Genomic DNA, 23308 nt, shown 5'->3' with positions numbered 1-23308 from the left:
CCAGTGACCTGACTAGGTATAAGGCAGCTTTCACTATTCTTGTGACTTCGTACTCCTAAGATACGTTAAGATTTCGTTCTTCCCAATTGATGACACCATTTTGGTGGTGAGCCATCTCCTAAGCATGAACAACGAGTTTCCTTCCTGTCGTGCGTCACCATCTGTTGAATAAAATAGCATTTGAACAAAAGCTATATTTGTATTAGACTAGTGCAGTTCAATTTTTCCCCCGTTAACAGCCATTACTTTACACAGAATTTTAAGTGTCTGCATTTCCTGCTATTGTACTGGCACATTTATAAATTCTAGATGCTTTCTGACAAATCATCTCTGAGACTGCTTATATGCAGACACAGAAATGAGTTATCCCATAGATCAAACTAAGCCTTTCAATTCATTATTGCGACACTTAATCCTAGGTTTCTCTCCTTAGTCAGCTGAAGTCACATATGTGAGTTATTAGTGTCAGGTTCTACATTTAACGGATGAGCAAGGTCACCAATTTTCCCTGTTGTATGTCATTTTAGGCTTGATTAAGATGTTCTCTCATCACCTTCTTTCCTGTCTTTGGCATACAGCAGTCAACCCTGGAAGTTTTTAGGAGCCATAGTTTCCAAGTTTGGGTGTAGAGGAAGCTATGGTTAGGTTTCTTTTTTAAAAAAAACAAGCCAGGATTTTAAGCCATGATGCAAAGTTGACTTGTTCAACCACATAACCACGGTTTCCTGGTTTGTCTATACAGTAAACTATGGTTAGCAGAAACTTATTGGATTGCTTTCTGTCTAGCAAGTAGAGAGGGAGGGAGAGACATTACAAGGCCAGCATGAACACAAGTCTTGTGTATTTCTCATCTTAAGCTGAAATAGCATGTTGGAATGTTTCTCCCCTGCCACGTTTAAATCCCACCCTCTTCCAAGGAGGGCAACATATTTTGAATAAGGTTTATCGCCTGCTATTCTCACAGTAACCCTTAAACATGACTAAGGAGAGCCTCATGATTGAACAGGCATTTGAACCCAGTTCTCCCAAGGTCCAGTGCAGCAGGCTATGCACATTACATCATAATGATTTTTGTGTGGGTAACACATCACCTTGCCAACATATGGTATAGTTAAAGCTATGGTTTTCCCAGTAGTGATGTATGGAAGTGAGAGCTGGACCATAAAGAAGGCTGATCGCCGAAGAATTGATGCTTTTGAATTATGGTGTTGGAGGAGACTCTTGAGAGTCCCATGGACTGCAAGAAGATCAAACCTATCAATTCTTAAGGAAATCATTCCTGAGTGTTCACTGGAAGGACAGATCGTGAAGCTGAGGCTCCAGTACTTTGGCCACCTCATGAGAAGAGAAGACTGCCTGGAAAAGTCCCTGATGTTGGGAAAGATTAAGGGCACAAGGAGAAGGGGATGACAGAGGATGAGATGGTTGGACAGTGTTCTCGTAACTACCAACATGAGTTTGACCAAACTGCGGGAGACAGTGGAAGACAGGAGTGCCTGGTGTGCTCTGGTCCACGGGGTCACGAAGAGTCGGACACGACTAGACGACTAAACAACAACAACAACAACAATTCATGATATTGTGTAACAGTGATGAGCTGGTTTTTACCTTGAGAGAAGGCATGGTATACTTGTAGATCTGTTACTGAATGAGGCCTCAAGCCATCATCCTTTACTGTTTAGCATCCTTAAGTTATTCATTCTTAGAAGATCACTGTGGTTAGCTAGTTGAATCTATAATCCCATGCATGTGTTTCATGCAAATCAATCTTTTTCATATTGGTCAGTAGATGTATAATTTGATAGAATTTGAATTAGTGGTGTGTTTTACACTATAGATTCACCTCTGCTAGAGACAACAAGAATTTTTGTTTTTCTTATTTGTTTCTTTTATGAGGGTCCAACGAGGCCCAAATAGAATTGCAGGTTGACATTTGGCTTGTTAGAGATGGTGTGATGATCTCTTTGCCAGCTATTATAAAACCTGGCATTTCGAGTCAAAATTCCAGCCTGTCTCTTTGGACCATGGAATGTACCTGAGTCTACACTACAACTTGGCGTGGCATTGCCTTTGATCTCATGGTCCAGGTGACTGCTATGTCTGGACATGCAATGGCTCTCTTTAATTTTGCTCTGAACACCTATGCTTGAACAGGAAAAAGACAAAATATTGCTATTTCGCACCCTTGCAACTTTTGTGTTGACATCTGCGCTGGTCTTCAATCTTATTTTTAACTGTTCAGTGTGTTTTAGTAAAGCACAGATTTACTAATTTTATCTGTTTGTTCATTAGAAAAGCAGAAACAAAGGCTTAAACTTAGAGAATGGGCATTGCTGTCAGTAGGCTTTAGTAAAAGTATGTTGTACAGTATTAAGGATCAAAGGTAAGTTGGCAGTATGTGGCAAAGCATGCAATTTTGTCAATATTTGGCGAATTAGATCAAGGAAGATAAATCTTGCCATGGGTGGACATGCATTGAAATTGTATGTTTTTGCTGGATAGAAGTCTTGATGGCTTTTGGAATCTATCCAGTGGAATATGTGCAATCAGCACTTCAGGTACTCAGTCTCAGTTGCCATTCCTTAACCACTACTGAACTGCAGCTTAGAATCTGGCAGACAATTTCTATATACTCTCAGGACAGTATACTATTTAACTCCCCGTCCTTAAAAAAAGAAGCCGTCTTTTACACATTTTGGATTTTTGTTTCTAGGAAGAGAGTAGCAGAAATTAAAGTAACTCTCTTAATTGATCTTAGTACTGTATGGTTATTCCCCACCTTGTGAAAATATTGCTTGCCTTGCCATGATGCCGCATTTACCCCCCCCCCCCTTTTTTGGTAAAAAAGTGATAGTCTGTAATCTGGAAAGAATCTACATCCCCCTGGAGCTGAGAACAGAATTGGCAAGCCAATCCTAGCTTTCCTTTAAAACTAAAATAAAGAAAATATTTTTCATTTGAGTAAAATCTTGCTCAGTTCCTCTACCCCTGTTTGCTTCCTTGTTGGGGGTTCTGTGTAATTAACTACTTAAAAAAGTTCTTTCAAGGGTACGATGAAATGTCTAGCCAAAGTGGGGCAACCACCATTTTCAGTCGGAGAGTTAACTATGTGCTTTACACTGTCCCATTGATATCAATAGGACTCCAAGTACTTAACTTGAGTTGGATTGCGGTTTAGCACATTATTTAACTTATGAAGCAGAAGAGATATTCTTTTGCGAAAATTACCATGCGGGTTGTTTTTACGCATACTGACATTCTCTGTATTCCTAAGAACCGAAGCTCACAGATTAACAACAGCAAAATCATCTTTTATCACCAAATGTACACATGGGAAGCTGCAACCAATATCAGCTCACTGACAGCTGTATAATACATAGGTTTACCCATACTGTTGACACATTCATCCTTTTATATTACAAAATATATTATGGGCCTTGCTTGATATTTGTTTCCTCATTGCTTTATGACCTCCTTCATTTTCAGAAAAGCTCAAAGCAAAGAATAATAAGCACCGCAGTTGTGGCACTCTCTTCTAGTTAACATTTGCGTGGCGTCTTCCGTCCTGGCATTCAAGAAACTTGTAAAACTTACCTTTTTTACAGAGAGTTGAGGGCTGCAGTTCTTGGGACAGCATTCCAGGGGCCGTAGGATGCATCAGATCTGCCCCTCTGACGTCATGTATGCTGATGGCCTAAAATAAAAAGCCAAGGAAACCTGCTCTGTAAAACTTGCTGGTTTGGTTACTTAGACACACTCCCTCCCATAGGTGACTGTGTACAAGTCTGTTGCCACACACAGGTCTAGACAGACGGATTATTACTAGCGAAGTCTAGAAATAAGATATTTCCGCATCTTTCACCTAAACGGAGGCAAATGAAACACACACTGAAATCAATTGTACCTGATCCTTCAGACTTCCAGTTATCTTGAAGCTTCTTATAAGGCTTTTCTTTCGAATTCTTGATCCCATATGGCCCTGATTTACTACTTTCTGAATAACCTTCTGAATAAGGTAAAGGTAAAGAGACCCCTGACCATTAGGTCCAGTCGTGGCCGACTCTGGGGTTGCGGCACTCATCTCGCTTTATTGGCCGAGGGAGCCGGCGTACGGCTTCCGGGTCATGTGGCCTGCATGACTAAGCCGCTTCTGGCGAACCAGAGCAGCACACGGAAATGCCGTTTACCTTTCCGCCGGAACGGTACCTATTTATCTACTTGCACTTTGACGTGCTTTCGAACTGCTAGGTTGGCAGGAGCTGGGACTGAGCAACGGGAGCTCACCCCGTTGCAGGGATTCGAACTGCCGACCTTCTGATCGGCAAGTCCTAGGCTCTGTGGTTTAACCCACAGCGCCACTCGCGTCCCATGAAACCTTCTGAATACACCCATCCTAATCCTAAATGCATTTATTTGGAAGTAAATCCTATTAATTTTTACTGAAACATGTTTCTAGGAATCTACTTAGGACTGAATGCATCTGTAGAGAAGTTACACCTGTGGATTTTAGTTCTCTGGTGTAGTCCGAACATAACAGGGACTACAATTTAGGGTCTAGATACAATTTAGGGTCTAGATGGAAGCTAGTAGGTTGATTGCGTACATCTTCTCGTGCGATTTCTCCTTCCCATCTTCCAGTGTTACATGTGACTATTTAAACCTAGCCTAGCTATGATCATATACACTGATTGAGACTTTATTCTTAATCCAGGTAAATGGGGACATCTGGAATTTTGATGTGGGTTGAGGGACGGTGTGCATGATTTGGTGATCCCAAACCTTGGCTTCATTGCTATATCCAAACTGGACATTAAATTGTTGGTGGAAAGCAACTTTCTCGCCCAGGCTTTGGCCGTATTCAGACATAATGTTAAGCCATTGTTTAGAAAATTGAGAATGAGCCTAGTTTCTTTTTCCTGGGCATGCACGTTTCCCCATTTTAGGTAAACCACAGTTTAGCATGTTCTTTGAGCTCAAGTTGTGGTGAATATTAGCTATAGCAAGTGGAGACAAGCCAGTTTTATAAACTGTGGCATTAAGTTAGTTTAACACTAGTTATGATGAACCACAGTTTATCTGGGCTCAGGCTATGGTTTTGATTAACCAGAACTGTCCAAACTCTTCTCTGAGGCCACAGCAGAAAAAGGAAGGGGGAATCTGAAAGCCTGAGTGCGGCAAGTCTTGTTTACTAAAGTTAATGTTTCATCCAAACCAACATTTGGAAACAGTGGGAAATATTTGCACGCTAGTTTCAAAATTAAAGGGCTAACAATTGAAAACACACACAGTCCCTGCCATTCTTTTCTAAGTGCCTTTACTTAAAAATGAAAATTTGAAATGAAAGCAGAATTAAGGATGAACAAGCTCTGTTTTTGATGTATTGCAGATTTTTAATTTTAAAAACATTTTCTCAATTACAGGTCTACATTTAACATAGGTTAATATTTTACATATTTAACAAAGGGAAAAATGGTACTGATCAATCACACACATACTCAGCCTTCATATTCCTCTGCAAATAGTTAAAAAATGTAATTTAGCCTTTTGGAAATGTGTGTGTGCATGTGTGAATATTATATGAAAGTATATTAATTGTCTCCATTCTCCAACTGGATCCTGCTTGTGTGAGGAAGAAGCTGAAGGCCTTTACCACACATTTTAGCTTCTGTTGTTGACTTAATTATTAACACTGCAAAGTAAATTCCAGTTTGAGGGAAGACTTGGCCACTGAGAGAACTGATTTTATTGTCACCACCCTGAAACAATGAAATTAGCACCATTTCTTCACAGACATGTTGTACTTAAAACCCAGTAAACATGTCACAAATAAGAGGACAGCATGCCCCCCATCTTGTGAAAAGCATGCCACTGATCAGTGGGGCGAGTGCTGGGACTGGAGGCGAGAAAGGTCCAAATTGTTGCTTAGACATGCCAGTTTTAGAAATCATAGCTTTGTGAGGGAAGTAGGGGCCATCTAACAATTCTCAGCACCCTTAACAAACCACGGTTCCCAGAGTTATTAGGCGGGTGGGAGAGAAAGTGGTATAATACTGCTTTCAATGTGTGATACAGATGGTGCTACTCTCTGTATCTTGACCTTTCCTGAGTGTGTATGTGTGTCCCTAGGTCTCTGTTACCTCTTTCATTTCCCCACAAAATATTAACTGCCTGTTTAAAATTGAGTTATTCACGCGCACCTTGATTTCTTCTTTCCAAGTTCCTTGTAGCGGTTAGGCCTCCTAAGTTTTGTAGAACAGGTTTGTGTAGGCTTCATGCTTGTGGGAGCTATTTTGAATCCCATGACCTTCCAACCAGAGTCAGGTGCAAAAGACATAGGTCTCCCCAACAGCATATTCAATGGACATTTAATTTTAAAGCACATAACTTTACCTCTCACAAAGCTACAGTTCATTTGAATTTTTTTTTTTGGGGGGGTAATCCTGTACTTTAAACGTACTGTGTGGATCTGCCCATAGTACACAGAATAAAATAGGATGCCTCTGAGCATATTCTGAGACATGTAATTTCCGCTCCAGAATCTGATCCAATCTGAACTCACCGTCCTTTCTTACAAAAGTATGCACCTTGTTGATTTTCTTCATGCCAGCAGGCTCATTGAGGTAGAAAAGATTGTCTCATTGCCATCCTTAAAGAGTGGGGTGTTGGAAGGGATCCCTTGCCGATATACTACAGCTCAACCAGAGATCTACCGGAGACCTACCACCCACCCACTCCTGTTGTAGAGGGCTTGGTTTCATTATTTATTTTCTTTTGTAAACACAGCTAAGGGTCAGCACGGGAATCTACCAGTGAGAAAAGCACCACTGTATGTATCTAAGCATCTAAACAGTCCCAAATTGTATGCCCATACTCCCAATTCCCATCAGATGCAGCCAGCACAGCCAATGTGGTAGTTCCCCCACGCTTGCTCTAACTATACTTTAATAAAGATTTCCCTGCTGAATGTCTGTGTCCAGTACTAATTTGCACGAGGGCCCTCTGAAGTTAAGTATTTTTTAGTAGACACACGCTACTCAATGAAAACCACTGTCCTGCACTTTCAACATACGGCCAGTAGTGTCACTGTTTTCCCAGTGTCTTCCACAAGTTCCACCCACCTGGCCATGAGAACATTGGTTTTTTGTTGATGTGACTGCCTGCCCATTCCTATGCTTCTACAGTGGAACTTTGGTTCTCAAACGGCTTAGTTGACGAACAAATTGGCTTCCAAACGCCAAAACCCCGGAAGTAATTGTTACTGTTTTCGAATGTTTTTCGGAAGCCGAACGTCCGATACAGCTTCCGTTTGAGTGCAGGAAGCTCCTGCAACCAATCGGAAGCCGCACCTTGGTTTTTGAACGTTTCGGGAGTTGAACCGACATTCAGAACGGATTAAGTTCGAGAACCAAGGTACCAGTGTACCTGGGTTAGATTTGATTAGCACAAACGTATGCACCCTGCACATATACTTTACAGGTACATTTTAAACAAGTTATCTACTGTGAATAAAACAAAATTGGCTTCATAGGGTTTCTTTGAGGGGAAGGAAAGACTGTTATCTCTCGGCAGTAGGAAACGGCGCTTACGGCGGAATTGAAAGGGGAATCCTGACCAGGGTTTGGACTAGAATTGGATGGAGCACAAGGGCGGATTGTAGCGAGGTCAGTTCAGATCCAAGCTGGACTGGAATGAGAATAGAAGCAGAGAGGGGAAGCTGCTGGACTTGAAAGAGAGTTGGGTTGGACAGGCAGATATAACAGGCAAGGACACCAAGCTACACAACAGTCAGGGTGTTGCTGTGGTGAAAACACAGGCCAGACCTGGGAGCCTATATAATAACTAGGTCAGATCAGGAGGCATCAGTGGACTGTCTAGGATGCTGGCTGGAACTAAGCATAGAGCTGGGAGAAAACAAAATCAGCGAGAGGGACTAAGAAGCTGCCAAAAATTGCAGTGGTTAAAAACAGCAGCAGCCATGTAGGAAAAGGCAATATCCTATATTTCTGACATGTTCGGGAATGCATACTTGAGGGAAGCTGTCATTTTTAACAGATGGGGAAGGCCGTTCGATCGGCACACTCTCACAATAGGAACTTGTTTAAAGCAGAGATGGAGAATCTTTGGTTTTCTAATGCTGTTGGGCTAAAACTGCCATCAGCTTCAGCCGGCGAGGCCAGTAGACAGGGACTATGGGAGCTGTAGTCCAATGACGTCGGGAGGTACCACAGGTTCTCCAGCCCCGATTTAAAGCGTTTTTAACCTGCTTTCTGGGTGGAAAAGGTTCCCAGAGCAGCTTAACATGACATAAATAACAAGTGAGGTGAGACATTCCCTGCCTTTGGGCTTATAATGTAAGAGATGTGGCACAAAAGGAAAAAAGGATGAGAGGGAAAGAGGAAAGCAGCACACTCTGGCAGGGTTTTGGTAATGACCTCCTTCAATGGAAGCCGTCCTGGTCTAAACTGCTTGTGTCGCAGTCGAGCAAGCCTCCCTGTGCTGCAGCCAGATGAAACGGTTTCTGCTAGGTGGCAGTTGAGGAAGCCTGAGGGGTTTCGTCCTTCAGGGTTTGGTTCTTCATCAGAGCCTAGGGAATGGGCCTGCTACCCGTTGCTGCAGTATTGTCTGCAGCCTGACAGACAGCAGCTCACAGGACTCTTAGCAAAGGTCCGTCCCTCTACTTTCTTCTTGAACCTTTTAATAGGCTAGGCCGATGACCGGAGACGACAGGGACAGAAGCTGAGATCTCCTGCGAGCAAAACGTCTCCTCTACCACGGAGTTGCAGTTTATCCCTCAATATTGAGAGCAAACCCCCCACTTCTTTTGCTAGATCTGTCATGTCAAGGCAGCAGACCTGCCCAAGCCTATTTCAAAAAAAGAGAGAGACATGTTCATCTTAAAAACACGCCAGGAATGAATAGAACGCCTCTCTTCCTTGCTTCTCAATTGTGCAGCCTCAAGATGATCCTGGTTCAAGTTCCTGCCCATTCTACCACCAGTAGCAAATCACCTTTATTCGGTGCATTGTTCGCCAACGTTGGGCAATGCAAATCTGAGCTTCTCCTTTAAAGTGCTTGATTTTCTCTCTCTCCCTCCAGTTCAGTATCAGATGGAGATGATGAGGAGCCTCCGCCACGTCAACATCGACCATCTTCACGTCGGCTGGTACCAGTCCACCTACTATGGTTCCTTTGTCACCCGTGCCCTCCTGGACTCCCAGTTCAGCTACCAGCACGCCATTGAGGAATCTGTCGTTCTCATTTACGGTCAGTGTGCCGCTTCCTGTATTATTTTACACGCGCGCACCAATATTATTACGGCTATTTTTGCCTCCCCCCACCTCCTCGCCTGCAAGAGCGGCCCTGGCAGGCCTTCTCCAAGTAAATACCAACCCTGTGTCTGCAGCAGCCTCAGCAGCAGCGAAGTCTAGACAGGGTTTCCTTCTCTCTGTTTATTTTTCTTGCTATCAGAGCCCTGATGTGTACGTTTTGGAATGCTGGGGTAGCTGCTTCATTTTTATCCCTCCGCCTCTCCCCTCCATCGTGGAAGCGGCTGGTGGAACTCGACCAGATGTCTTAACAAACCCTGCTTGCTAGAGCGTCTGGCTCCGTACGTGACTGACCAATCATCCTGCAGCTTGCCAAGTATTCCCCCCCCCCTTTCCTCCCCTCCTTTTTATGCATCTGACAGAAGCATACAAAACCTGGCCTGTTCCGTAGCACAAAGATTTTTTTCTTTTCTGCTGGGTTTTTTTTTTAATGGCGTTTCCTCAAGCTCTCCAGACCAGATGTTCTGCGCTGTATCAGAACCGTAGGCAATTTAACAGCTTTATAGCCTTCCCCTCCCCAAACACTCACAGTTTTGCCATATCTGGCAGGCTCGCATATAGTTTCCAGCTGAGAAGCGAATGTAACGTCCTGAGTATCTGTCAGAAAAAATACTAATGAATACGATCAATCTTATGAGCTGCCCCAAAATTGTTTCAGTATGTTAACAATTGGATTACAGTAAAGAACAAGTTGTTAAAGTATACTTATACTGGCTGGAAACTTTGCATCATCAGATCTTGATGAATTTTCCACTTGTTTCAGTCTATTTTGGTTTTCGTTTTATCACTGATTGCTAAAGGTTTTACTATGTTCCGTTTCAGACAACACAAATGTTAACTCTTTTTTTTTCAAAAAAAGTGAGTTTACTATTTGGCAAGCCTACCTCGGCTGCTATCTTGCTACAGATGTTAAGCTCCTTGTCCAGAGATTAAATAGGGTTTTTTTTTTATTCATACAGTTTTTCCACTCTTCGCGATAGCATGTCAGCATCAAAACTATGTACACATTAAAAAAAAAAAAATGAATGCAACTGGAAACAGTTACCTAAATAAATATTTTCCTAATAGAATACTAGGAGCTTGCCAGACCAGGTGCAGGTCTGAGGCCAGGATCCAGGAGGTCTATTCCATTGTCACTGTAAAGTAAGTCTAGTTTTTACAGAGGCAGTAAACTGGTACCTGGCTTGTACCACTTTAAACTGCAGTAGGAGTCTGTTACGGTTAAGAGTTCCTCCCATGCAATTTTCCCCAGCTCGCATGTCGGAAACTAGATGTCAGGGATAAATGTTCTGGCCCAGGTTTCTCCCTGACAGTGCTAAGTTTCTACATGAATGGACTAGTTTATGATGGACGAGCATGTGGTCACGTAGCACGTTTAACACACACCTTGTCCGAAGTAGCCCAGGTTAAGACCCAGCTTTATCACCTGGTAGGCCATACATTCAGTAATCTTGGGCTGAATACCATGTAGGAGCCATTCTAAGGAAGAAGTCTCTTATGTAGAGAAAGAGCATAAATTATGGGGGGGGGGGATTGTAAATATTGATGGATTGATATGGTGCTTTTGGCATTAGTTTTTTTTTAAAAAAAAAACAACAAACTCAAAACTGTTGTGGCATTTTAGTAGCAGCATGTGAGGCATATGAAAGAGGCAGAAGTTACGCAAACCACAGAAGTCTTTGCTTTCTGGCCACTGGGGAAGAAAAGATCCTATTCTACTATCGCCAAGAAACCATAAGACGCTGCCTTACACAGTGACTGGCTATGTGTGCATTTAGCCCAGTCTAATCAACCTCTCGCCATACACATTTGTCTTTCCCATCCTCTGCTACCTGTTCTTTTTAGCTGGAGATAACGTGGGCCAAACCTGGGCCCATCTGGGTTCAAAACAGATGAATTGTCACCAAGCATTGCCCATGCAGTTGACAGGCCTGTCTTTGCAACTCTAAAGACTGGAATCCCCGCGGTATAGTCTCTGTGCACCTCATAACAGAATTGCAGCGTAGTCTTAGCTACAGCTGTATGGAGGTACAGAACTCGGCATTCTGAGCCCAGGACACTGAGCCCAGTAACATTTCCCAGCAACAGATTTCTCCTATCCAGCCACCATGAGAGGTTAAGGCTTAGAGCTGATTCTCCACCCCCCACCCCAATTGTGCACCAACTCCACTATTAAGATTCTTCCCTGAAGGAAGCCTACAGGAAATCTTCTTTTTTCATCATCCTCTTAATCTGGACTTTTATTTCATTTTATTTTGCTGAATACCTTATTAAAGGGTTGCGGATTTTGCAACTGTTCATTTGGAGGGATCTGTTTCCACTGTTAAATGTTTTTATTGATTGGTCTGCTGCTTTGAGTCTTTGGAAAAGACTTTGCATGGTGTGTTTGTATGCAGTTTGCATTACAATGTTCCTCAAAGTTGACTTAAAAAAAAAAACAAACCTCTTTAGCAAAACTTTAGAAACATGTCTAAAAATGAAATGAAACCTGCCCAGGGGAAAGTGCTCAGATAAAAGTGCTGTTGATGAATATTCGGTATCTTTTGTGCTTTCCTCTTGTTCTTTCTCAGATCCTATAAAAACTGCCCACGGATACCTTTCCTTAAAAGCGTACAGGCTGACACCTAAATTGATGGAGGTTTGCAAAGAGAAGGATTTCTCTCCAGAAGCGTAAGTGTGAGGGGATGTTTTGGAATGTGGGTGGCAGAAAAAGGGAGCAAAGAGATGAAATCCCTCGCAGCAAAGCCCTGTAGCAGCCTCGGATGATGCATGTACTCTCTCAGTAGCTGCAAATAGTCGAGGCCTCCACAGGTGAATAGGGTTAAAGAATGCAGCATTTACTTCGCCGCAGAAAGATGTGCTGCACTCTGTCATCCCAAACAGAAGAGGAGTGTTAAAGGCAAATGAAATTGAGCAGGGAAGAGAGGAAATGAGATGCTCAGGATCCTGAGCCTGAGTGCTGAGTTATGAAATCTTTGTGGCAGCAGAGTCTTCTCTTGTAACTGTTCCAACTTATAAGATCATGAACTGGTCTACATAGGTCCTTCTCCAGACAATTAGTCTTGAGCGTTCTCTCTGTATCTCCAGTTCTGGAAGTACTGAGTATATGCTCCCATTATTTCATATACTGATATCTTCTTTATCCAGTCATTAGGATGATATGGCTGTTTTCCATTTTGGACCAGAATGGTTCCATGTCTGCAAATAGCCCAAATCACGTATCTTTTAAATAGCAACAATTTACCAGCTATTTCCAGATGTGGAGCCTCATTTGCCCTACTAAACACAAAGCATTTTAGCGGTGTGATTAGGAACTTAATGACAATTAGGACTAGGGAATCAGGCTCATTTTAGAGCCCCAGTTCACTAAATCTGTTTGATTAGAAATGGGTTCTTCTGTTGTATTTTCTGTACGTGTGGCATGTGTGAGAGAGTGATTATTAAATGCTTTTGGATTATTAATAAATCTGAATTGAATACTAGCCCTGTGCCAGAAATGGACGCGGAGCTTTTTCTGAATGGCTTAAACCCCAAAGAATCGTCCCACCTCGTAGTCCTTCAGCCATCTCTGCAGAAAGCCAAGGGTTTTTGCCAAGGGTGTTTTTGATGGTTGCCATTTGTTATTCAAGTAGAATAAGGGGCCCAATGTTGGGGTCTATAACATGGGTGTAGAATCAGTGACTTTCAGATGTTGGGTTCCAGCTCCCATCTGGAGGATCTTGAGCCTCAAGATGGAGTGGGAGAAGGTTTAAGTTGGGACATTCTGCCGGATCTCAACCACTCGAAAGCTATTGAGAGCCGCTGTGGTGCAGTGGTTAGAGTGTTGGATCAGGACCAGACGTCAAATCCTCACTCAGCTATGAGGCTCACTGGGTGACCTTAGGCTAGTCACTCTTTCACACCCAGGCCTATTAGGCAGGGTTGTTGTGAGGTTAAAAATGGAGATGGGGAGAACAATGGACATGACCTCCTTGGGGGAAGGTGGGATATAAATGCAATAAATAAATAAAAATAGTATAAAATAAATAAATGTAAGAATATATTGGACAGAAAGAGTAAAAGATTGCCTTTCTCAGGAGAGAGATTCTATCTCAGCATTCTCTCTCACAACCCCCTGCCCAAACAGCTGTCCTCTATGCTGCATGTCAACCCATTTTGAGAACTTGAAACAGATTTCCCCACTTTAAAGAAAAAGGTTGAAAAATAAACTATTCATATATATTTGTAAATATGCTTTCCAAAACATTTTCTCGTTGAGAGATGGTGTTTTAACAGGCATTACAGAACATGTTCTTCTTACGATACTACTTTCTATTATGTATTAGATTAAGAAGAAAGCTGCATTTTCTTTGTTGTTTTTAAGTTGTTCAAAACGTCCAAAGGGATCTTTTTTTCCCTCAAAAGGAAACCCAATTACTATTCTGCCACATTTTCCCCCCCATCTTCAAATACACACTGATGGTTTTTGCAGTCTCTAAAAGGATGGAACCAACACTTCATTCTCCAATTTGTGAAACAAATATTTACACAGCACTCTGCCCACCTCCAAACCCAACAGATTGTCCTTTTCTTTCCTAGTCTCAAGAACTGTTTGAGTTAAAAAATAAATAGAAAAGTTGGGAAGATAATATAAGCAAAATGGCAAAGAATGGGGAGAAATAATCATTTTACTCTTTACCTTAAAATTTTGCAAAAGAAACCACCACCCTCCCAGAAAACATTTTCAGATATTGGCTAGTCTTATTTTAGTTCATTCCAGTTGTGAGCCATTTCCTGTGAAGCATCCTGAGCAATTTAACAATAAGAACGTATGTAAAACCAGTTCATATATAAAAACAAATATACAGATACAGGCTAGGATAAAAATCTCCACTTTGAAAGTCTTATGGAAAAAGAAAGGTGTTCAATAGGCTGCAAAAAGACAACAGAGATGGTGTCTCTCTGATTTGTAATCGGGTAGACTTCCAAATAGCTTCCACCACCCATAGGTGCCAACTCCTTGGGGCCCTGGGTACATGAGCACACACAACATTTCCCATGAAGGGGCTGGGCACCCACAAACTTCAGTGCCAGAGCCATGCACGCTTCATGGCACCCACGGACCCGGGCACCCACAGTCGCAGGGCCAAGCTGGCACTCCTTCCACCACCTGTTCCTTGGCCATAATACCTTGACCACAGTATTGCACTGCACTCTAGGTGGGGGTCCCTTTGTGGTTGGTCCAGAAACTGTGGCTATTCAGAAAGCTGCAACTCAGTTACTAACAGGGTTAGATCCTGGCAGCACTTCACACCCCATGCTCCGAGATGTGCACTGGATGTTAATTTGCTACCAGACCAAGTTCATAAATTGCAACGTAAAGCCAGATTTGGATCAGCTTACCTGAAGGATCGCTTTGCCCTGTGTGTGTCCTGCTCGATCACTTTGATCTTTTACAAGTGCCACATAATGTTCATTCACTAACCACGAGCTGTTGGTCTTTTGGTGTGGCAGAACCTGTGCTTTAGAACTCTCCACCTAGGCACCCTTGCTATTTAATTTTTTAGGCACCTGCTAGAAACTTTTTCCAATCCAGCACCTTTACCCAGATTTTACTGGATCTTATTATAGCGCCTTGACTTTAAGCATATAAAACTTCAACATCAGGTTGTTGTGCAACTTAACAAAGACAATAAGTGAAAATGAACAAAAGCAAGAGCAGACCTGCCCAGATAAAAGCTGAATTCAAATTGGAGATCTAAATAGCCTGGAGAAGGCAGTGTTTTCTTCTTGAACCATAAAAGGCAACAAACTTGATACCAGGCAAACCTGTCTGGGAAAGTGTTCCAAAACTGTGGTGCCACCACTGAGAAGGTCCTGTTGCAGAGGATTTGGGGGCGTATCCTCTTTAGTTTGTACAGAATACAGCCCAGGCCTGCTAAAGACTATGGCCCCAGAACACTCCTAATACACTCCGGCAACTGCATACAGTTGGAAATGATCAGTATTGGGACAGAGCCATTTATTCCACCATTACTGATTTCCTCATTAAGGGACCTCTAGTGAGCTTAAAAGGTACTCTTGCTTTGAAAGCTACTGCTGTACTGTACAGTATTTAGAATCCAAGCCAATTTGCTTCTCTCTGTTTCCCGCAAGTATTTCACAAGCTCCCAGAATAATTTTAAAAAAGGGTTTTCCACACGCTTTCCCAAGTTTGCTATAAAAGTTTGACTGTTTGCTGAATTGGAAGGGCAAAAAGAGAAAAAAGCTGGGACTCTCCCTAGTCACCTGCGGAGTATTTTTCCTCGATCCAGGTGAACCCATCAAAAATGCACAAGCATGCCAAGTTTGTTATGGGGACCTCTCTCTTTGCAGGTTGAAAAAAGCAAACATCGCCTTTGAAAACATGTTTGAAGAGGTGCCGATCATTATCAAGAATTCCTACCTCATCAACGTTCTTCTTTGGGAGCTGGAAAAGAAGTCGGGAGTGGCAGATAGACACGAGCTGCTCAGTCTCGCAAGCAAGTAAGTGCTCCTTTGAAAGGAAAACGCAGTGAGGCATTTCCAAACCTCTTTGCTCTTTTTGTTGAATAGCATCTTGTATACTTCAGGATCCATGTGCCTCGTCACTTAACCGGGAGGTGTGGGAAGGAGAGGTTGGGGAAAGGTGGGAAAGGAAAGCCTAACCCATTAATTATTATTATTTTTTGTATACAGTCGTACCTTGGAAGTCGAACGGAATCCGTTCTGGAAGTCCATTTGACTTCCAAAACATTCTTAAGCTGCACTGGACGTTCAGGTTCCAAAGAACGTTTGCAAACCGGAACAATCACTTCCAGGTTTGTGGCGTTCGGGAGCCAAAACGTAGGAGTTCCAAGGCATTTGGCTTCTAAAGTACGACTGTATATTTATTGTTTTGGAAGAAAAGTACAAAAAAAAGGCCGTACAGTTGTAATTTGAGAAAGCAAATGAGAAACCAAAATCCCCATCCCAACACACACACCCTGACCAGCTTACATACTGAATATTATTTAATAGTTTGCTAGACATCACACTTTGTATTTCCTGGTGCAGAATAGCCTTGTTTGTAGTTTTGTGGCACAGGGTTCATAGCAAAACCACCCACCCCTGTCCTTAAGCACTCTCTTCCAAAAAAGATTTCCTCATTTATCTCTTTCCTTCTCAACATATCTCCCCCTTCAGGCTGATATTAATTATTTCAGTGTCTCTATGCCAGCCACTCCAGTAACACAGGCTGACCAAAATGCTTTTATTTATCCCTGGCATCTGTGGGGAGCTGGTTTTCCATGCCCCGCTAGTTGAGTTAGCGGCATGCACTATATTGATGCATAGCCAGGGTTTAGTTGTGCAACCCCTTCCTTCCTTCAGAGGAGAAGAAGAAAGTTTCCCTTTATGCTAGAAACAACTTCCTAATTCAGGAGGACCTTTCAATGAGCCCCCTTGGTTTTTATTAGGAATGGGATTCAGGAATATTTTACGGTGAGGCCTTTACAAAACTGGGTGGTGTGCACAAGGCTTAGCTTGACATACATGCACACCCAATAATGCTTAAGTACCAAGATGTCCTATTCCTCTTGCCCCCCCCATCTACTCTGGAACAGAATGGGGGGGCATGGCAGGTGCAAGAGGAAGGAAAAATTGTGTTGTGCAAATGGAAGTCTATTCTACTTGTGGACAGACGCTTGTTGTCATTGTGCCTCTGCCTTAGTTGCATCAGGTTAAAACCCTGCCCACAAGCCTATGTTCTTTTCTTTTTTAAAAAGGCAGTTTGGGATGGGAAAAGAGGTACAATAAGAAAAGAACACTAAATGCGGAATACTGCTACATATTCTTGAGTCCTGGGAATGTTTTGCTGTTTGTTTGAGGCCCTCTCTTAGGGAGATGAACTGTTACTAGAAAATCAGTTGTTGGCTTAAGCAAGCAATGTCACAGATTCTCAGGTGGTTGAGCAGGAAATTGGTTTTTAAAGGGAAATATCCTGTGAATAGGAGACAATGTGGAGCAGCCTTAGCTTCCTTCTCAAGGCATACCTGGTTCTGTTTTGAATCCCAGTTAATTTAGTTTAATTTTAGCTTTTCACTCTCCTTTTACTAAGTGGCTGGAGCCCCCTTATTGGATCACAGTATTCATGAAATATGATTTAATTTAATCCCGTACAGTCAAAGAATAAAAAGCATGAAATAAATAAACCCGTGTGCAGTGGGAGGGGGAAGAGAACAGTTAGGAAACCAAGCATTTAAAATATGGTACAGCAGCAACAAAAAAACCATACTTTATCAGCATGGGACAGTTGATATTATAAGGCTGCTGTGATTGGGGGCAGGTTGTGAGTTCAGCCAATCTAGGAGCAAGAATCTGGCGGTGTCACTTTCTTTGTTTTCTCTGTGTGTGTGTGTCTGTAAGTGTAAGTCAGACTAAATTCCAACGTGGGAACTTGATCCTGCCTTGGGCTACATGAAATAATGTATTTGAGCATAAGAAGAGTGTAATTGGAGAGCGGACATAGGAGAGATAGAATATCGGTGAGCTGTGTAACAAAGCCAGGAACATAGGAAGTTGTCTTATACCGAACCAGATCATTGGCCCCCTTAGCTCAATATGGTCTATGCTGTCTACCCTGACTGGTAGCAGCTCTCCAAGATTTCAGATGGGATCTCTCCATCCTACCGGAAGATGCCATTTAGCTGTGGCCTTGAAGTAACCACTGACCACTTAGGGCAGTGTTGGCCAAACTTGGGCCTCCAGCTGTTTTTGGACTACAACTCCCATCATCCCTAGCTAACAGGACCAGTGGTCAGGGATGATGGGAATTGTAGTCCCAAAACAGCTGGAGTCCCAAGTCTGGCCAACACTGACTTAGGGTTTCTGATGACCTCTGGGCTTGACAGAGGAGGCGCACGGTGTTAATTTGATGGTGCTCAGGGTGCATTGAGAGAAATGCATCAAGCCCAGTTGGTCGTACTCAACTATTTCTTATTTAGAGCATGAGCTAAATTTAGAGCAGAGCTGTTCTCCTAAATGATCTTTAAGTGGGCTTAAACTTGCTGTGAGTTCACAGAGAAGCATTAGTTAATATTCCTTCAGAAGCAAAATACTGTGTCCACTGCTGCAAACCTTTACCACGCCATCTCTCTTTGTGCATTTCAGTAATCACCTTGGAAAGAGCCTGCAGCTGTTGATGGACAGAGTGGATGAGATGAGCCAGGATATTGTCAAATACAACACCTATCTAAGGAACACCAGCAAGCAGCAGCAGCAGAAACACCAGGTTGGTTTTGGGGAGGGGGGGCTGAATCACATCTGTTTGGGGGTGAAACGACACATTGTGTGGCTTCTGTAATAGATGCAAATTGAAGGATCTTTGAATTGCATCTCCTAAATACACAAGCCTGTTCGGAAATCTAATCTCTGTATCCTAGACGCTCATTACATGCAGAGCATGGGCTGAGCTATGGCTCCTTCCAGCTCATTCGCTTGCCAACATAAATCTGCAGGGGCAAATTTATGAGAAGATTTTGGAGATGGAAAAAGTGATTTGAAGGAGGGGTGGTGGTAGAAATCCAGGACTGTTACCCCACCAGTTCTTGCTTAACTTATACAGTAATTGCTGTAACTCATTGCACCATGCTCAAGTCTGTTCATTATTGAGATATAGAACAGTTCTGTGCAAGAGCAAGCAATTTCGGTACATAATGCACCTACTCAGTGCAAAGTATAAAAAATAAATACACCTGATATCCATCTTCTTCTTCCTCTCCTCTCCTCTCCTCTCCCCGATTTCTTTCTGGTTTCGTGCTGTCTGAGATACAGATCTTTAAGCTCTTATTTGCTAACATTTTCTAAATCTGGAGGTATTTTGGTTCTGCTATCAAGCAATAAAATGTCACCACACATTTCTTTGCTCAATAGTCAGAAGCTTTAAGAAACCCAGCTTTAAAATATAAACTACAAATGCCATTTGAGCAGCAAATTATGAATGCTTCACAAGCCAGAGGTTTTTGTACCTTTTGCTCTCCTAGGTAACTCATAATAATACACCATTGTTCCTTTAAAGATTAGAGACGATTGAGAATAAATGTTTTGCTAACTGCCTTGTCTCCCTTGCTGCCAGTTGCTCCATTTTTGCATCTAAATAAGTAGGTTAAGGTGTATTGAAAATGCTGCTCTGGAAGTGCTACTAGATTCATGCTTTACATAACTAAAGCCAGAACAGTTGTTCAGTCTTTCTCAAACAGATGGCAAACTGTACCACTTTCCCCTCCTTCCTCCAACCTTATTGAGTTGTTACATGCAAAGGATTTTGCAGAGTTTTACGTGTGACTTCTTGGCTCTATTCCCACCCAATATCCACCCCCTTCTCTCCTAATCGTAATGTTCCTCCTCTTGATCCCATGGTAAAAGTTACCGACTTGCAAAATTGGCAGTAGAAAACCCAGTTCAGAAAAAAATGGCTGGACTTAAGATTTTCGCATAAATGTCTACTTCTTGGACCCATTCTGCGTTCTGCTTTTGAACTTCTCGGAATCCAGAGAGTTGGGCACAAGTTTGGTTGGCTTCTGAGTCTCAGTACAGTGGTACCTTGGTTTATGAACTTAATCCGGTCCAGAAGTCAGTTCTTAAACCAAAGCGTTCTTAAACCAAGGTGTGCTTTCCCATAGCAGTGGGGGACTCAATTTACAAATGGAACATACTCAACAGGAAGCGGAACATGTTCTGCTTCCAAGGCAGAGTTCACAAACCAAACCACCTACTTCCGGGTTTGCAGCGTTCTTCATCCAAGTTGTTCATAAACCAAGGTACCACTGTAGTCTTTTTTGTAGCATACACAGTGAAGCCTGTTTTGCTTCAGAAGCTTCTGGGGCCAGGCCAAATGGTGATTAGGCCCCCAGTCCAGCAGCATCTCCAGTGATGCAAATTTAGGCAATGGCCTCTCCCTCCACCCCACCCTACCCTGCAAACCCAATCCAGTTTCTTTTGTAGACCACATTGCTGATTTAGGTGGGGTAGATGGATCACCCAGTGAGAGAGGGGTTGAAACTGCCATGTTTCTTAGCCTGGGGGGAGGGAACAAGATGGGAACCACTTCATTTTAAAGCTCAACAACAATTAACAGCATTTTTGTGTCAGCAAAATGGAACGTTTTGAAGCTGGCTTAAGCTGTGTGAAGTAAGCTCAATATATGGAAAGGCAGCTCCTCTGCATTCTTTAGAGAAATCCTAGGGGTTCCCTTTGGATGAAAGAGTCTTACCACCATGTTTCCTCTTTTCCTTTTCCAGTACCAGCAGAGACGTCAGCAAGAGAACTTGCAGCGTCAAAGTAGGGGAGAGCCCCCCCTTCCGGAGGAGGACATGAACAAATTGTTCAAGCCACCACAGCCACCTCCCAGGATGGACTCGCTGTTGATTGCAGGTAACACTTGCAGCCACCTTCTTTCTTTTTGACTCTTCAACGGCCCTACAGTTCTTTGAGTAATGCCTTCATGAGAATCAACAAAATGCTGCAAAGTAGATGCAGCATTGGGCAATGAGTCCTGATTTTATATCCAAATGGGAACCATAATAACCAGTGTGTGTGTGTGTGTGTGTGTGTGTGTGTGTGTGTGTGTGTGTGTGTGTTTCCATTTCATTATATCTCCGCCTTTCTTCCATGGAGCTCCAGGCATCATGCTCCCCATCTACCAAGGTGGCTTTATCCTGTGCCTTCATACCATGTCCTGGAACTACACAACTGAGCTTTAACATCAGGCTGGTGATCCCAGCAAGATTTTCAGATCTAGTTCCCCCCATGCCGACCTTCTTTCCAGAAGGATGCAAAGTTGTTTTAATAGTAGTTCCTTGGGCTGCCCTCCCTCGTTTAGCTGAGTATGTAGTGTTTGGGATTAAAAGCACCTTCACATTGTTCCCTGTTCATCCAAGGTGGCCGAAGTGAGATGCAACAGGTAGTGCATGGTTTTTCTCTCTTTGATATTTTGCCTTTGGAAAAAAGAGGCACACAAATCCCAGCTCAAGGCAGAAGGGTAGGTACACTGTGAAATGGACAGGGGATGAACAGGCAAGGCGAGAGAACCATTTTTCGTGCTGCAGAAACATGGACCGTTTTCTGTTAGTCATCCCTTGGGTTACAGATGCTTCAGGTTGCATTTTTTCTGGTTACCACCGCCAAAACCCGGAAGTACCAGAATGGGTTACTTCCAGGTTTTGGCGGTCATGCATGCGCAGAAGCGCTAAATCACACTTTGCACATGCGCAGAAGTGCCGAATCGCAACCCTTGCATGCTCAGACGCACCGCTGCGGGTTGTGAATGTGCATCCTGCACGGATCACGTTCACAACCCCTAGCGCCCACTGTAATTGCACCAGCGGTTTGAAAGCTACTCACCAAGCATCCAGATTTTTATCCACCTTGGTAGTTCAGTCAGTAGAGCATGTGTTTGAGCCCCACATTGGGCAAATGTTTTCTGCATTACAGGGGGTTGGACTTCCTTCCAACTCTACATTTCTATGTTGCTATGTTTTCAGTTCTATCCCCTATCCCAGGTTGGCTCAAGAGCAAGGGCTGATGATGGCAGATTGATAACAAAATTTGGAGTGAAATTTAATGCGCACAAAAAATGCTGCAACTCCCCTTTTTTTCATAAATAGCACACAGTGAACAATTTTATAGTGCAACCATGAAGTGCAACCCCCCCACCTTTTTTCTAGTTATTGTTGTTTGCAAATGGGTATGGTTTAAATTCTGGTAATGAATGCTCCCAGCAACCCAGTGCTTGTTAAAGAAAAAGCACACCCCAGCTCTTACTTTTAAAAAATTACGCTTCAGTTTATGTCTGTTTTCTGGTGGGTTATACCTCGACCATCTTCTAGAGTTAGGGCAAGGCGCAGCCAATTGACGCTTTAACAGCCTTCAGCCAAAATGCTTTTCTTTTTAGCAGAGTCAGCCAAAGACCTGAAAACGTTCACTATTTTAATGCACACAGAATTAAGTTGGGGATCAAAGCTGAGACTTGGGTGGTTTAGCTTCTGAGGCATTTAGAAACTTTTTAAAGTAGAGCATTAAATTGGAAGTGTGTTAGTCTGCTAAGTAGTTCTAATTTTGATAATCCGGCTTTGTCTTTCTCTTTCTCTCTTTCTCTTTCTTTTGCTCTTCCTGACTAGCTAGAGAAATGAACTGTAGAGGCAGAGTGCGTACAAAAATAATTAAAAAATGGGGTGGTGGAGACACTTTTTTTGATTTGTACAGCACTTCAGACAAAGCCTTCACAGCCTGCTGGCTCGAGAAATTACTAATAATGTGAGGGAACTAACAAAAACATGACCCACAAAATGTCAGGTGGATGAGGCAAGCATAGTTTCCAGGCCCACAGTTGAGAGAGACAGTCTGAATTTTTCTCTTCATAGCCTTCCCAGAAATCCCTGTAGCGTCTCAAATAATGTGGGATCCTGCATAGTCCTGGGAGCATGTTACATACAGTAGTGCTGCCTCGATAGGATTCTAACAAACACAACCTTGCATTTTTTAACAGCAAACCTCCAATTCATGTTGAGCAATTAACCAAACAAATGTGAGCCACATAGGCCAGCAGAAAGCATCACATGTCACACAACCACCCACACCAGGGGTCCTTTTTCAGCCCAAGGGACAGGTTACCTCAGGGGTAGGCAACCTAAGGCCCGGGGGCCGGATGCGGCCCAATCGCCTTCTCAATCCGGCCCGCAGACAGTCCGGGAATCAGCATGTTTTTACATGAGTAGAATGTGTCCTTTTATTTAAAATGCATCTCTGGGGTATTTGTGGGCATAGGAATTCATTCATTCTCCCCCGCCCCCCAAAAAATATAGTCCGGCCCACCACATGGTCTGAGGGACAGTGGACCAGCCCACAGCTAAAAAAGGTTGCTGATCCCTGGGTTACCTCATGGCAACCCCTTTTTATTTCACCCTCTAAAACTCAGTGGTGCCCCTGCCTCTTAACTCTCAGCCTCT

The 23308-nt window shown here is 43.0% G+C and overlaps 1 protein-coding gene and 1 long non-coding RNA gene across 2 annotated transcripts in view; one reads left to right on the top strand and one right to left on the bottom strand.

Moving 5' to 3' along the window:
* Positions 1-21724, bottom strand: part of LOC310766293 — a 120457-nt gene extending 98733 nt beyond the window's left edge. Inside the window, exon 1 of the long non-coding RNA XR_014550025.1 lies at positions 20890-21724. This is a non-coding gene — a long non-coding RNA (uncharacterized lncRNA). The remainder of the gene's footprint in view (positions 1-20889) is intronic.
* The window catches only part of EIF3H (eukaryotic translation initiation factor 3 subunit H), a 72687-nt gene that overhangs the window by 48909 nt on the left and 470 nt on the right, over positions 1-23308 (top strand). The window contains exons 3-7 of the mRNA XM_083622193.1: positions 9097-9264; positions 11897-11996; positions 15681-15830; positions 18474-18594; positions 20603-20735. Of these exons, the coding sequence (XP_083478319.1) occupies positions 9097-9264; positions 11897-11996; positions 15681-15830; positions 18474-18594; positions 20603-20735 (672 nt within the window). The remainder of the gene's footprint in view (positions 1-9096; positions 9265-11896; positions 11997-15680; positions 15831-18473; positions 18595-20602; positions 20736-23308) is intronic.

The sequence above is a fragment of the Podarcis filfolensis genome, assembly GCF_964270895.1.
Source record: "Podarcis filfolensis genome assembly, chromosome: 7".
NCBI classification, from domain to species: Eukaryota; Metazoa; Chordata; class Lepidosauria; order Squamata; family Lacertidae; genus Podarcis; species Podarcis filfolensis.
Note: the sequence above shows the minus strand (reverse complement) of the source record. Positions and strands in the feature narration are given on the sequence as shown.